Source organism: Pungitius pungitius, chromosome 11 (genome assembly GCF_949316345.1).
Source record: "Pungitius pungitius chromosome 11, fPunPun2.1, whole genome shotgun sequence".
Classification (NCBI taxonomy): Eukaryota; Metazoa; Chordata; class Actinopteri; order Perciformes; family Gasterosteidae; genus Pungitius; species Pungitius pungitius.
In genome coordinates this window covers 1,323,091-1,339,074 of record NC_084910.1, presented here as the reverse complement: position 1 = coordinate 1,339,074, position 15,984 = coordinate 1,323,091, and the positions used below count along the sequence as shown (strand labels likewise).

At 44.7% G+C, this 15,984-nt stretch overlaps 1 protein-coding gene across 3 annotated transcripts in view; it reads right to left on the bottom strand.

The window, feature by feature from the left end:
• Positions 1–2,629: 2,629 nt before the first annotated feature.
• Positions 2,630–15,984, bottom strand: part of triob (trio Rho guanine nucleotide exchange factor b) — a 75,732-nt gene continuing 62,377 nt past the window's right edge. For 2 of the 3 annotated variants that reach the window (XM_037453111.2, XM_037453112.2), the window contains 24 exons: positions 14,509–14,792; positions 14,247–14,417; positions 13,505–13,600; positions 13,030–13,178; positions 12,800–12,866; positions 12,598–12,701; positions 12,437–12,506; positions 12,156–12,245; positions 11,957–12,049; positions 11,536–11,586; positions 11,372–11,449; positions 10,734–10,925; positions 10,375–10,552; positions 9,001–9,875; positions 7,774–8,024; positions 7,520–7,649; positions 7,383–7,410; positions 7,109–7,271; positions 6,835–6,956; positions 6,566–6,644; positions 6,264–6,464; positions 6,037–6,175; positions 5,637–5,823; positions 2,630–5,453 (listed from right to left, as the gene is read on the bottom strand). In XM_037453111.2, coding sequence (XP_037309008.2) covers positions 5,053–5,453; positions 5,637–5,823; positions 6,037–6,175; positions 6,264–6,464; positions 6,566–6,644; positions 6,835–6,956; positions 7,109–7,271; positions 7,383–7,410; positions 7,520–7,649; positions 7,774–8,024; positions 9,001–9,875; positions 10,375–10,552; positions 10,734–10,925; positions 11,372–11,449; positions 11,536–11,586; positions 11,957–12,049; positions 12,156–12,245; positions 12,437–12,506; positions 12,598–12,701; positions 12,800–12,866; positions 13,030–13,178; positions 13,505–13,600; positions 14,247–14,417; positions 14,509–14,792 — 4,199 coding nt within the window. In that variant the 3' untranslated portion in view covers positions 2,630–5,052. Of the gene's footprint in view, positions 5,454–5,636; positions 5,824–6,036; positions 6,176–6,263; positions 6,465–6,565; positions 6,645–6,834; positions 6,957–7,108; positions 7,272–7,382; positions 7,411–7,519; positions 7,650–7,773; positions 8,025–9,000; positions 9,876–10,374; positions 10,553–10,733; positions 10,926–11,371; positions 11,450–11,535; positions 11,587–11,956; positions 12,050–12,155; positions 12,246–12,436; positions 12,507–12,597; positions 12,702–12,799; positions 12,867–13,029; positions 13,179–13,504; positions 13,601–14,246; positions 14,418–14,508; positions 14,793–15,984 lie in introns of those variants that run through there. The other variant, XM_037453113.2, reaches the window with a different exon arrangement.

The following is a 15,984-nucleotide window of genomic DNA, read 5'->3' as shown; positions in this document are numbered from 1 at the left end:
TGGAAATACCACACGTGTTTGATATGCTTTCTCTTTCTTATAAACTGACATTTTGCATGAAACCCCTATTGACATTTAATTTTCAGCATTATTTCACCTTTTTATGAGAACTGGTTCTAATGTGACGTCCTGTGGAGTCTGAACTCATCGATGAGGATGTGCTTCTCATTATTAGAAATCAAACAATTAGGTGGAGATGGAATAAATAAAATCAAATGAATAGACCGGTGAGCAGCAGCTACAGGCCGACAACAATGAACAGCTATCTGCAAACTATGCACACACACAAACACAGGAGTCACGCTTCACAGGAATTACTATCTGCAACCGCATGCAAACAACACCTCGTTGCTCAGCTTTGTCGCCGCCCCCCCCCCTCTCTACAGATGACAGCGGCTTTGTTTCACTCACCTCTCTGAACGCCAGGAGCACCGGCAACAATCAGCCTCACGTTCAACTTCTCTGAAGTCTGAAGGAGGGCCCAGTGGTCCCCATGAGGTTGGAAGCAGCACGAGGGAAGGACCGCCATCTGTCAGCACGTTAACCGCACCCTGCCGGCAGCATCTAGTGTTCAACGTGTATATTTCCATACTGACAGAGCTGTGTCTTCTGGCTTTTTACACTCATTGTAATACAGCTAAAGAGGAGGATTCCACAGAGGGTCTGTTTCAGATGAAAGGAGAAACGTCAGGAGAGAGCAGTGAATGTTGGCTAGAACTGTCACGTAGTGGGGGTGCAGGTTGAAGGCAGGCAGGACTCAAGCGCAGGAGTTTCCAGAAGGTGCTATTTATTCACCACAAACTCAAACAGAAGCCAAAGGAGATGACTGACAAAGACAATGACGCGACGAGGGACAACAGGCACACGGGGCTTAAATACACAAGAGAGGTGCAGGTGATTGGACACAGGTGGGAACACTCAGGCAATCACAGGACAGGAAGTGAAGCTCACCCAGAGACACGAGAGACATGAAAGCTACAACAAAAGACAGGAAGCAGAACCAAACCGTGACAATAACATCTCTATAATCCTGTTTTAAAGTTTGTAAGATGCTAAATTTGATTAATTTTATTCTAAAAGGCGTGTACAGATCTAAAACTCTCCCTAATTAACGAATAACAGGGGTTTAGGGCTAAAGGGAATATATTTAAGCTAGGATTCAAGATTTAACTGAAATTTGATCCTGGCCATGATGATGCCAAATGTACTAAAGATACTATAGTATTCATGTGAACTTTTAGTAAAACTCCCATTGGAAATGGGTTGGTTTCTTTTGTTTTTCACAATGTGAGAGGCTCTGTCCTCACTGCGATTATACTGTTCACTACTGTCTTCATGGCTGATACGTCAATTAACCACATTACTTAATGTTTATTAAACCAGTTCTTTAGTGCCATCTAGTGTTCCTGCAGAAGTTGGCTATACTGTACATTGTTCACTAATCTATGACTGTGCGGGTAGGCAACGATCACGTTATCTTCCCTGCATAGAGACTCTAATTTAAGTTTTTCAAGTAGTCTTAAACTCATTTTCACTCACTTGTTTGTATCCTTATGCTCGAAATGCACTTATTGTAAATTTCTTTACATTAAAGTGTCAGCTAAATGACATGTAATGTAATGTACATTGCTCAGATGTCTTGATAAATAGGTGATTTCAAGTTTATTAAGGTTTAACTTAATAAAACTATGTTTTATATATAAGTAGGCAAATTTATGAACCATAACATAGTACACGCTATGAAAGGATGCAGCACCTTCGCACCCAGCAGATCAGGAGATTGCGACAAATATATTCTCTGTGGTTTCATGCAAAGTATTGGCTGCCTGCTGCTAAGAAAAACAAGAAGAATGTTACTGATAAGATGTTTTCCACACATCTGTGTACAAACCTGCAATGACAGGCCCTCTAGGTTAGTAACGATTTAGTGTACACACTAGAGCTCCAGTTTTGTACATTCATTCAGTTAAAATTCATTGACTACAAGACTACAATTGTACCAAAAAATGCTTCCAAGTGATACTTTTTTCTGTGGTTTCTTCAAAGAACATTTATATGAGGTGGAAAATCCTTCTATGTGCGCAATAGAATGCAATTGTCCCTCTGTAAACTTCCAGCTCTCTTCATGTTTTTACTAACACAAGTATCTAACATAAGAAGTGGGCTGAGGGGGGAAATTGTACGGTCTGCTGGTTCTTGCAGCATCTGCAGATGACAGATAAGATCAGCATTGTCGTCGCATCAGTTCATCTTTATGGGTTATTGGGGATGCAGATCTTCATGAAAAAATGAAAACAGCTTGCCATTACGTTGCATATGTCCTTGTTTTATCATCTTGCTTTTCATTGTTGGAACCTGGGATTTCCCCTTATTAGTCTAAATATCAAATGCCTCATACTACACATGTGAAGCCGATGCCTACCTTTTGAAATGGAACAATCCATCAGTGTAAAACAAGCTTCTCTCAGTGGAAGATGTGGTTTGAGGTTTCCTCCTTCCTTCTTTGCCGTAAGTACAGCATTGCCACACATTTCCACCCTTAAAGCTTATGGGAAATTGTGAATAAATAATACTAGACCCATTTCATGTGAGTATACTGTATGTGCACATCAAGTTTCAGAAACACAAATTGTTCCTTGTATGTTTAATGGCAAAATAACAGGACAAAATGAAATATGTACAGCACATAGTAAGTAACATGTAAAACACAATCTTCTGTACAAAGAAATATACATGCAAAAATAAAAATAAGTCATAATAAGACATTCAAAATGACATTGCTGCAGTCTTGTTCTGATTTGTATTTAAAATATGACATAGTTATGAGGTTTACATCCTGGGTGAGGGCAAAGTGCCCCACCCTCTCTGTACATCTTTACATCATGTATAGGCTGGGTTTCCCAAAGGCATTTTAGTACTTAGGTCAGAATCTTCTATGAATAGGCTTTGAGCTGATTAACAGCATGATTTTGGGAAACCTAGATCCACACCAATAAATAACAATGACACAAAATGAGAGACTTTGACTGTACAGACAAACTTCTTTAACATCAAATTTAGGCCGTAATTCTTACAACCTCCAAAAGAATTAAGAAACAACGCACATTTATTTTTCCACCAACCACTCTAGGTCGACTCCCTCAACTGGCACTTAAAAAAAAAGGTTCTCAATATCTTCATAACCTCATGACATCAACCCATTTAAATGGAAAAAACAACTGGAAGAGAATACTTTCATGTCAGATAGCGGCTCGTGCTGAATGATATTCATTAAAGGGCTACATTAGAACTTTTGGTGGAAAGAGATTTGTGTGTCTCCCGAAAAAGGTTCGATGCATTCTCCGATCATTTTGAATCCGCGGTGAGCCGACACAATGAGATTTGATTTTTTCGAGCGTTTGGCTCGGGTCAAAAACAGGTCAATGGTTTTTTTGATGTACAAACTGAGATGCTTTAAAATCTAGCGACATACACGAGAACCTACTGACGAAAGCCAAACAAACGCACACAGCGAAACCACCCTGTGCACAACTCGAAAAAAGACGGGCGAAATATTTGTTTTTTTTTTAAGAAACCACCAAACTATTTCTTAATACAATAAGAATAAATAAAGCCAGACTGAACGACACTCACATGTCCTGGTTCAGTATGGTCCGTTATAACTTAACCTGACATTAAATCATTAAAAACACATTTTAGCAGGAAAAGAAAGCGTCGCCAACTTTGGTATTGTTACAGAAAATGAAAAACAATGACATTGACAAAATGAAAGCATAAGTGCCTATATTTTATAGATACGCATTTTTATACATTATTTCCAAAAAAAACCCGCTTCTTCCCTGGGGTTTTGAAGATATTAATACTGAACTTAATACATAAGAGTTAACACAATACAGACGTCTATCGCAGTAACATGTACGTACATGCCTTCTTAAGAATACGGCTACAACACAAAGTCTTCATAAATAGTTGCATAAATGTTAAAGCTGCAACATTGCACATGGGAATTGATGCAAAACACGAGTGCATTTTTAGTAGCGGTTTGTTCTTGTTCTTCTTGTTGAAATTCCAACTGCAGAGGGCTCGCAGTGGCCTACTTCTCAGTAATACTCAGCAAATTATAAAGATTATTTTCATTTGAAACAAATTCTTCGAAATGATGACAAAAGACAGGAACACGTTATTTACAAATAAGGCGGATGCAGGTAAAAATGGGAGAAACTATCTCTGAACAGCTTTAGTGTCTAATTTAACTTAATTTAGTTTCACAAACTGAAATTAGTTCACCTTTCAAACTACATGGGGGTATTAAGAGATAAGCAAACAATTTCACTGAATGTAAATGTATTTTGTTTTTGGAAAACATGATTTTGGTCTTCATATTGTTCTAGAAGAAGTGCACCCTGCTGATGGGTGCCACTTTGTACACACATCTAATTCATCTTTCTGTTGACTAACTAACCTTTGTTAACCGAAAGGTTTGAATAAACACAGTTCTCTATATTCCTCAATGTACATTGTTTCATTTAAAAAAAGTAATCTCTCGTTAGAAAAGAAACAATTTTTCTTGTTTTCAAACCAAAAGCAGCCTGAATTACTGCCATCATACAGTATTCTCCTTTTTCTCTGATCAACACTGTCCGAAACGCAAGACTTGCTCAATCTGAAAGAGAAAGCACGTTTTATTTTTTCACCTCTCTCTCCGGTTTGAAATCTCAATCAGATTCCAACAGTTCATTTGTTGTGCAGGCATGACGACAACATGCCAAGGTTAAGGAGGAGAGTTGTGGTGGTGGTGGGGGGGGGGGGGGGGGGTCAAAGGGTTTATCAGCAGAGATCCAACAGTCAGCAGCAGCAGGACTTTTGTGGCTTGGTGAAGGAAAAGGTGATCGTTGTGGAAATGTTGCTGGTGGTCCTCTCAGTAACGCAGCTCGACTGGACGTCACATCACATCACATGTCATTCAGCTGGCGCTTTTATCCAAAGCCACTTACAATGAGCGACAAACTCGTTGCCCACCCTCCTAATTGAGTTGGGCCGGGGACGCGTTGGCTAGGTGTGGTTAAGCAGACGGCTGTGAAGGAAGGCCTTAATGCTGCCGATGGGCCGGACGTCGTTCTGGTGTTTCCTTCTCTCGATGAAGGAAATGAGCCTGGAGGTGTCCAGGTGCGAGGCGTGCTGAGACTGAGGCGGTGGCTGCGCGTGGTTTAAGGCGCCGCGCGTCACGCCTCGGGGCAGGAGCCAAGGCTCCCGCAGGCAGGACGCGGCAGGGGGCCGGCGCTCCGGCTCGCCCCGAAGCAGCAGGCGGACGAAGTCTCTGGCCGCCGGGCTCACGCCCTGGAAGTAGTCCTCCGGGAAGCTGAAGTCCAGGCGACAGACGTTCAAACACGTCTCCTCCAAACTCTCATCCAGGAAGGGAGAGGCGCCGCTGAGTATAACGTACGTCACCACACCTGGAAAACATCCAGTCAACGCACCGGCAGATCAATCAGTCAATCGATTAGTTGGCAACATAAAAATCATGGGACGTGTGAATCAAGTTGACTTAACAATATATTACATTGCAATGTATTTATGAACAAGTGTCATTGTGATACTATATGCAAGCTACAAACTACTCGTTCCTAGTCACAAACCTAAGCTCCAGAGGTCAGACATCAGTGAGGCGGGCTGACCCAGGATCAGCTCAGGAGCAGAGAACTCTGGGCTCCCCACGAGAGGATGGATGTAGAAGGAGGGAGGGTTCAGCTGAGTGGCATCACCAAAGTCTGTGAGTTTGATCACCGGCTGCGAAGAAGCATGTTCCACCACGATGTTCTCTGGCTGCAGGAGCAGGGGTTAGAGCCAGAGAAACGTTACTCCATCAGGGGCCAAACATAGGTCCAGCTTTTACACTTTCAAGAGGTGGGCTGACCACCACTAAGCGTGATACTTTAATCCAGCTCACAGAGCCCATGGATCAGAGAACACTGACCATTTTTAATTAAACAATACTGGACTCAACTGATCTATTAATCTGTCAGAATTTGTATTTACTTTGAGATCAAGGTGTGCTATCCTCCAGCTGTGCAGGTAGCAGAGACCTTCAAGAATATCTCTGAGGTACAGAGCCAGCTTGTCCTCCGTCAGGTTGCCCCAGCTCACGATATAGTCCAGGAAACGTCCCTGGTCGGCCCTGAAAACCCAAAACACATCATGCATTTGTACGTAATTAAGCAAGTTGAAACAACGCAACGACTCCGCGGAAACGCGACTTGACTCACATCTCTTGTACAAGAACGTAGCTGTTGGCCGTCTCATATGTGTCCAGGAGCTTGATCAGGTTGGGATGGTCCAGAGCCTGTTGGAGTCGCACCTCCTGCAGCACCGACTCTCGAAGCAGCAGCTTCTTGCTAATTTGTTTTGCTGCAACTGTCCGTTTGCTCCGTCTCTGGTCGCAGCGCTTGGTAACGGAAAAACGCCCCCTGGGGAGCAGAAATAAGGGTTCAGATGAATATGTGAATACTGTGTTAATGAATAGTGACATTTATAAGCTGGATGTGGTGTTTTGTCGCTACAGTCTTACCTTCCGAGTTCAGTGATCTCTGTGTAGTGGAACTCAAAACTGCTTTTCCAGAGGACTTCACTGGCGTCATCGGGGGTTCCTGAGAGCACAACCGGGCTGGGTCAAGCGTACTAAGCAGGAACACGGCTGTCATTTGAACTCTTTCACTTTGTCGAGAGTCGAGTTCATTTGTGCATTTTCAGTAGTAAGTTAATTAAGCCTCACAGAAAAATCCCAGGTTAGCTTAATAGAACACAGTCAACGTGCTTGAGCCATGAACAGACCCTCACCTGAGACTTTTAGGCTGGCAGAGCAGGTGACAGAGGCCGCTACGTTTGTGGCAACACAGGTGTACACACCGCTGTCCTCTGCAGACACCCCGAGGATCCGAAGAGCTGCCTCTCCTGTCTCACTTTAGAGAGAGAGAGAGAGAGAGGGGGGGAATGAAACATGAAACCAGATGCACCGTGCTGGCTTGAAACTGCACATGAATCTTCACCTCTCAGGGAGCTGGTGCTTCCTTTAATAGTCACTTGAAATTAAGTCAAGAGAACGTGCAGCTACCTGTAAGTGATGCTGTAGTGTCCGTTGTTGCTCAGAGAGTTGTTGTCCGGCCCCCGCCAAGTGACAGTGGCCCGGGGCTGACCGCACACTTTACATCTCAGAGTGACGCTGTCGCCGCCTTCACACGAGACATCACTGACAGGGATGATGAACTCTGGGGGAGCTGGAGAGAAACATTGAGGACCTTGAATCTCAAATCATTTCCAAACATATTTGTATACATTTAAAAGGTTACAATGGTAAGGGATGGGAGGGAGGATTTTACACAACATACCATCAGGGATGAAGTTGGGATTAAGGAGCTGCAATTAAAATATCACTTATCAATTAAAAAGGTCAAGATTTGATTTTTTTGCACATGCTAAAACCAAAAGAGCAAATGAAATGGATCTGAAAATTGTCGCTGGTTACCTTGACAGAGACTTTGGTGGCCAGGCCGTCCTGAGACTTGCGGAAGCCGTTCTCCATCTTCCTGCCCTCCTTGTCTCTTTTTTCAGACTTTTTGCGGATACGTAGAGCTGTATGCCATGATAATGATTTTCTAAGGTGAACACAACAAGAGGGGAGCAATCTCAGTTCCTGTGTGGTTTTTACGTCGCCCTGATATTTTTGGACATTTGCACTTTTTCACCTAGCAAAACAGAACGGACGTCTTGTATTCTTACTTGATGGTTCCTTCAAGGAGTTCGGGCGTGATGGAGGATGAGGTGTGTCCTAATACATAGCCAGGGATCCAGCCCTCAGCGGCCGGGCACTGCTCATTGGACGCCCGGTACACCAGGAACATGTGTTGCTGGTTGCTGGCTAGCATCTGGACCACCTCACCCTGCACCACACTGATCTCATCCTCCTTCACTGCCACATAGTCCTGGGTCACCAACATGGTGGACACACTGCTGCTGCTACTGCTTTCACTCTGTCACAGAAGAAGGGTGTAACCACACAGCGGGTTGGTGGTAAATGAGATTGCATAAACATACCAATACACACACACACACACACAAAATACACACAAAATACACACGATGCGTTGCTAAAAAATAGAGAGTATAGAAGTGTATCAGTAGCTCTACACCAATCAAATGCACAATTTGATTGGCGGTGTCACACACAAACGACCCTGCTATTTTGCTTGATGCGTGCAGGAAGAATTACAAAATGTTAGTTTTTTTAATCTGTATCTTTAAAGCAAATATTTAACCATTATACAGTGAAGACTGAGAAACGGTTTTAAAAAGAAGGGATGTCCTGAGTAGATGAAGTAGATGAAGCAGAAGTTATGATCTTCGGGTCAGATGCAGAAATACGGAACTTTGTGGTCACAAGTGCAAAGAGAAGTTAAAAAACAATTTCTAAGTAAATGTAAAATACATTTCATCAGCTTGAAGACAGACAAAGATGGTGGAGGCAAAGAGCTGCAGGTGTCGTCCATTACAAGAAAAAACACGAGGTAAGAAGGTGTTATGTGAAAAAGCTTCCCATCCACCAGGAGAAGTTTCGACCAGAGATCAATGAATGAAAAAGAGCAAAGACAAATGGTTGATTTTCAAACGAACCAAGGAGGCAAGGAGCTGCTGTAAGGAAGCAAACGCATACTGAAGCTCAGAGGGCATGAAGGCAGAACAGAGCCACAGCTGCTCCGTGAGTCAGAGCCACGCTGTTAGTGCATTCTGGGAGTGGCACGACGTTTCCTCTCACACACACACACAGGGAAGTTAGTGCACTCAGATAGCCGTTAATCTCCAGTGTAGTAGTGGTTGCGTGTACAAGCCATTCTCAGAGGCAGCGGCAGGGTGACTGACAGGCAGCCGCTCGGTGAGGGAGGGTGGGGTTAGTGACTGGAGAATAGCCCTAGGCCTCACTAAAGCCTGGGCCTGGCCTCGGCCTCTTACCCCGTTACTCTGGGTGGAGTGTACGGACTGCTCGCTGGTGGAGGAGCAGGTGCTCATGCGGTCTATGTCCTTACTGTGGGTGGAGTTCTGGTGGTGAGAGAGTGTCCCGTGGCTTCCCCTGCCCAAGGAGTCCCCTCCACCACCACTGTCACCGTGGTAGGAGAAGGAACCAGGCCGACTGGAGGGAGAGGCAGGCAAAGCAGGCAAAGCAGGCACCTTGGCCCATAAAGGGCTCGAGGGGGGATACGCTTCCTTTCGTCCGCCTCCAGGCGACTGAGGTGAAATTAGAGGAGCCACTGTCCCCACTCGGGGCTTTTTCAGGGGCAAATTCAGGGGAGCCACTGCCGTCTGTGGTACACCAGATGCTTGATGCTTCCGGGGCTCTTCGTAGCTCCCCGGGTTCAGTTTGACGCTGCCCTCCACGACGTCTGACGGCTCGTTACTGTTATTGCTGTTGCTCCCATGAGGACCATCCTTCGTCCTCCACTTAGGGACTTCTGAGTCCCGCACCTCTCCGTTTGTGGTGGCGTCTGAGTACGAGCTAGAGGGGGGGGGCTGAGGGTGGCAGGGGGACCACATACCTGCTGATCGGTCGGGCCCCTCGGGGCCTGGGGGATGGTGATGGTGGACGGGCTGGGGGAGGCGTGAGGATGGCTGGGGGATGCGGGAGGGTCGGGAGCGAGGGCCAAACAGAGAGGAGGAGCTGCCCCCTGATCCTGCAGAGCCGCCGCCGCCCCCCCCTCCCGTGCTGTTGGTGTTGTTGGAGCTGCTGCCTCCTGGCAGACCCCCAGTATTACTGCAGCTACTGCCGGGGGGAGCGCCTGGCCCACCACCACCCACGTGGTTCCTCTGGTACTCTATGGGGGACGTTAGAGCTGTAGGAAAGGATACGGGACAAGATTTGAGGAAAAACTCAAAACTGTAGAGAAAAAAAAAGAAAATGGATGGACCTTGGGTCCTTTTTCAGAAGAAACACAAAGAAATCCGTATATACACGGCCGCTTATACAACCCGTCATTGGTAGACTACAAGGACGTGCGGATGGCCTCCAATTCATGGATGCAGATCTCTGCAAACATAGGTGTGCTGTTCGAGGGTCTTTTAGGCTTGATGCAGTTCTTTGAACACATTTTAAATTGCGGTAATGTCGCCACACTTAATGCCGCAGCTGGTTTGCTTATCTCATCACACAATGAGTGATGAAACCTCAAGCTTTCGCGTCTGCGGCCTTTTCACTTTGTCTGACCAAAAGCCTAAACCGACCCCATCAAGATCATAGATTAAACTGAAACACGTACAAATAACCCAGGGATAAATTAAGACGCTGCAGACATCTTAACGCTGATTGGCTAAGAGCGGACATCTTTATCTTACCATTGAGGAAGTTTCTCTGGTTCTCCAGTATTTGGCTGACCTGGTGGACCCAGACTCGACTGACTCCAGGGCTCATTGAGTGGAGGGTGTACCTCTCCAAGTTGCCGCTAGATGATCTGGAAGTGAGCGTAAACTTGCAGGGGTCATCTGCGTTTTCTTCTAAGCCCAGCCAGCTCACCTGAAGAGAGGATACAAGAACAGAGTAGAAGGAACAGAAAGGAGGAAAACAGTTAGAGTGGCAAAGTGAGATGTTCTGGTTACGGTGCTACAGTACAATCTGCATCATGGCCACATGCAGTACATTAATAGTATTATTTTACCAATTGTTGGAGGTTTCTTTTTTTCTGAGCTGCACACACCTTAATGTTGTTCTTGAAGAGATAACCAGGAGAAGTGAAGCCTTTCTTTTTGTCTATGGGCTCGCTGAAGATGACGATCTGCTCAAAAAGGAACACTCTCCTCTCTTTCATCCTGGACAGAAGTCCTCCATCCTGGTCAGACACCATGAAGGTGTCTTGGAGGAGCAATCTGCCCTGTGCCACTATTTTACCCTAAAGAAATACGCAAAGCAGACATAAAGCCAATAGCCAATAGGGACAGTGGAGGATAGGAGGCGTCCTGTCAGTTTTCACAACTTAAAACCAAACAACTAAACAAAAAAATAAACAAAGATATAAGCAAAACCAACTTATGGTTCCATCTGTGTTTTTTTTGTGTTGCCAAAACATCAAAGTAAAATAAATGTTAAAAATGTATCTGAAAAAATGAGGACACACTGACATCTAGTGGCGTCTAATTGTACGTTTGCAGAATTACATCTACACGTTATTCCAGTGGTTCTCAAACATTTTCTGTCAGGGCCCTGTGAGGATAGAGGGACATTGTAAGACCCCCCCTTGTAGGCCCACCTGTTTGGGGAATTTATTAAGCACATTAGCCCACAAACAGACTGACACAGACATGCACAAACTTCCGAGATGATAAAGAGGAGTCTTACGTCGAAGCCTTGAAGGCGCCCAACATTCATCATGTCATTGCAGCGTTTGGGGACCACACACATCACCTCGACAGCTTTCTGAGAGTAAAACGCATAAACAATTTATTTGTGTGCGTCGTCACTTTAAAAAACAAATTTGAGCTGCAACCTGGACGGTACATTACCTCCAGCTCGGTCGTATCCACTCCAGCCTTCTTAGATATTTTGTGAAGATCCTGTAAGATACGTAGAATGTACAGAAATGTTTTGTTGTTTCCCCAACCATTCCAGGTGAAACTCGAAAAATTTGAATATCGTGCAAAAGCTCATTACTTTCAGGTGAAACTAATCCTGAAACTGACGTTTTTTTTATGGTCACTTTTCCTAAACTCCATGTCTATACATCTCATACTTATATTAAGCAGACTGAATAACCTCGTGTTATTTATCTCTCTCCCGCCAGCAGAGAGAGAGAGAAAGTGTGTGAGTGTCGGCAGACCCGCAGCTGTAAACCTGGTGAAAACACTGAAGGCTGAACGTTCAACACGAGAAGGACTTTCCTTTCTGAATGCAGTCTTCCAAGTATCAACATTGTGGTGGGTTTACCTTCAGTAGTAACTGGTACTTCATTATACGCTGGACCGGCTTGATTAGCAGGTCAGTGATCTGCAATCTGTGGCCCAGTCGCTGCTTGAGGTCCTGGTGGAAAATACAAACATTATTGCATCTCTGCTGAAATAATCCACATGGAAATAAAATATAGAGTAAATTTGGTAGCTTTGGGTGGGTGTAAAATCAAACTTACTTCAAAGTAAGTGTCGATGTACTCTGACACAATGTGCTCAGATTTGGGTTTATTCTGGCAGTACACAATGTACATGTGTAACCTCCGCTCCTGCAGTCAGAACAAAAACAGCTGCTTACATATACATACACACACATACATACATATATAGTATATATGTATATATATGTATATGCATATATACACATTTACATATATATGGATATATATATGTATGTATATAAACACATACATACATACAGACAGCTTTAAGACGTGACAAGTGTGCATAGGTTTCTAACCTGTTTGACAAATAAAGGAGCCAGCCTATCAGGATCCTCCAAACACTTCTCAAGCTCTCCCAGGAAAAGACTGTGGACCAATCAAAAGAAAAGCCATAAGTTAACCTGCAGAGGAACATGGCAGGGCTGGTGCTTGTTGTTGTTAGATAAAGCCAGCATACTCTTTGTGCCAGTCGTAGATCTGATGGATGTTTCCAAAGACAATCTTGTCTTTTCCTCTCATGTCATCTGGAACTCCTTCCTCTTTCATCCTGCTCATGTAGCCCTGAGGGGAGGAAAGTTGAATCATTTGTAAAACATGCAGCAAACACAGAGTAAAAAGCTACTTCTGAGAGCTGAAGTGGAGGTAATGTAATATCTTACCTCCACTACTGATCCCAGATCTCGGACATAATCTCGTTCAGTCTCCACCAGCTCCAGAAGCACGTAACTGAAGGACGTACAACGGAGATTTTAAATGCAAATGTAACAAACTCAGCTGTGAGTGAACATCGCAAAGCACACAAAGAAAGCCCGCTGCGATCAACCGATTAAACTCGAGCAACTTTACTAGAATGTAAAAACACCAACACGACGCTGGCTTTAGGACTCACTGTCTTCTCTTGAAGAAGCCCGACTTTCGCTCCTCCACGTCATCGATGGGTGAGGAGGAGGAGAGGAGGGAGTTGTCAGAGGGGTTGAAGGAGGGAGAGCTGCTGTCCCCCTGCTCGACTGACAGGGAACTGGGCCGGTCCTCCAGTGACTGAGCAACGAGGAGGACAGAGGCAGAGGGAGGGGCAACAGAGTGCAAAGGGGGAAATTACAGGACCGAAGAAAGGAAGAACTGTCACATGATATGTATGTGTCCATACTAGTGTACGTAATCCAGTGGGCTTGTGTGTGATGGAGGCCGAAAACAGGGGACAGCTGGCATCGTGAGTCACGGTGCTGACAGAAGACGAGTAGTTCGTAACGCCATTCTTTGTCAACAACACTACAGAAAAAGTGCGCGTACTTGTACACTAATACATCAGAATTGTCCTCTGCACACATTTCCCTGTACTTGTGAGTTTTGGTTTCTTTTCTCACCATCTTGCTCTTCACAAGCTCTTCGATGGCACTGACCAGCTCAGCGGCGCTGGGTGTCTCTGAACTGTTAGGACGAGCGGACGGACGAGATGAAGACTGAAATAAAGAGACAGAAAGATAAAAAGGTTAAGACATGGGTAATAAATCATTTGGGTAGAGCTGCATGCATGCTGTACTTGTACATTCACACTGGCCACTGATGCGTATTTTGTCAGGCCAACTATAAATTAGTTTGGACCCCAATATTCCACACCTCCAAGGTGTGATCTCCCTCATAAAAGGGTGAACTGGGGGCCAAGCTGGAGCTATTCAGTGTTTCAGATGAGTCTGTATAATGTTTTATGTATGCCCTCTGCATAGCTTTACAGAGAATGCATGCATGTGTAAGTGTCTCAGTTGTGTGTGTGAAAGCATTTCAACAGTGAAAGTAAGAGTGTCTCAATAGCTAAAAGTCCTAAACGGCCCCTCGTGGCAGACACTGTTGTGTAATACTCCATTGAAGAGAAAGTGGCCTCTGCAACAGAGCCCAGTGTGAGGCCCGGTGTTGTCGAAATGAAACCCCTAATCACAACCAGACCGTATGGAATCCAACACACATCTGATCACTGTAGCAACAGCTGAATGGAGCGTTCACTTCAGCAGACGTACGCTCCACGGGTATTACATTTTTCTTTAGGTCAAAAAGAAAGAAAAGAAAGAAGAAAAAAGGTTGTCGTTTTACACTCGTACTGCGTTCACCAACCTTGTCGTCTTGGGAGTCGGGCTGCAGCAGGCTGTGTTGCTGGATGGCCATGGGGGGAGGTAGAGGAACAGCGTCCGCCCCCTCCTCTCCTTCCTCCTCACCACAGCTCTGCATGCCTGATGAAGAAGACTTGGACAGGGTGCCACTGCTCAGCCCCTCATTACGCATACGCTGGGGGGAGAGAGAGAGAGAGACAGAGGAGGGAAATGATGAATCCAAAATGCGCCCTTGAATGTTGTGCCCCCGGTCAGTTATCCACTACCTCCTCCAGTGTCTCGTCCTGTGGCGTGGCGGCGCTGTCATCGGAGTCTTTCTGCGAGACGGCCATCGGGTCCATGTTCTTCCTGCCATCGCGGTTCTTCTTGTGCTTGTGGGCGAGCTTCTTGACGTGGCCGTCGGCTTTGCCGGAGCTCAGGCGTCGCACGGGGCTGGTCAGCCACTTCCTCAAGGTGTTTCCTGGACGCTTTGGGCCAGGCGAGCTGTGAGGACCCAGGGTTTGGCTGGAGCCGGGCTGCAGGGTGTCATTACTGGAAACAGACAGGGTGTCTAAAGGTGAAAGGGAGGCAAGAAAGAAAACAGGCAAATGATCAGTTAGAACCACCAAGATGTCAATTTGTTCTGGGACTTACGCTAGACAACAACTAACCTGCCATGTTTTTGAAAAAACAGCATGAAATACACTACATTTTGAAGAGTGAAATATGGAACATTTCCTCTTCAATAATTAATAAACCTTAGCATATAAAAACGTTACGATATCAGCACACTCCCGCAATGTAGATTGAATTGTTGCATTCTATTTGGCATGTATTAAACTAGACACTGAATCAGTGGGTAATGCATGTTGCGAGTTGTGTATATGCAAAGCTGCAGCTAAATGATACCAGAAATGGTCTTATGAGTGCAGGAAGATCTAAAGAGATGCTGTTCTCATTTTGCAGATTAGCACATGACTTTTTTAGAGGGAATGTCCTTAAAGATAAGGCGTTTTCTGAGGGGCCTGCAGGCGATTCGAGAACAATACCATCCTCCAATGGCATCGCATCAGCTTAAATACTAAATATAGGAATAAATATATTAATTATGGATACAAGATGAAATGATCTATATTTTACAGCGCGATTAAAGAGCACAATGTTTGAGACATTCATGCTTCAGCCTGGTGGTCAAAGTCATGCAGCTGTTTAACCATGTGACCAAGCGGAATGGCCATGGTGAAAAGTAGGTGTGGAAATTGTGACTCCCCTCATTGGACACTTTTACACTGCCAGAATGAACACATTGGTACATGTGAACAGGCGTGTCATTTATTCAGCCTCTGGGAGACTCACTTTTACAGCGCTCAGCTGTTTTGAAGCATGTGTTTTCGCATCTCATGCAAGGGAAAGAGAAAGCACAGTTCCCCGAATAACAAGCACTTCCCACACCATTAGGACCCTAAAGCCATCTTATCTCAGGCTCCTCTCACCATGACAAAGCCTGGGTCATCTGGAACTCAGTATAACCAGAGTGATAAAAGTTATGAGTTATGAAGTTACTTTCACTGATTCTGCAATACTTAAGTAGCCTCATTAGCCTTTTTTGCCATTTCAAAATACAATAACGTGAATAAGTCAAGGTACGCATGTTTTTATCCTGGGGAAGTAAGAAAAGTGTTTTAAAGAAACAGAAAGAAAGAAAGGAGAAGTTTAAAGTACTCTACAGATATATTCCATCTACTGTTTAGTATAAAATGTAG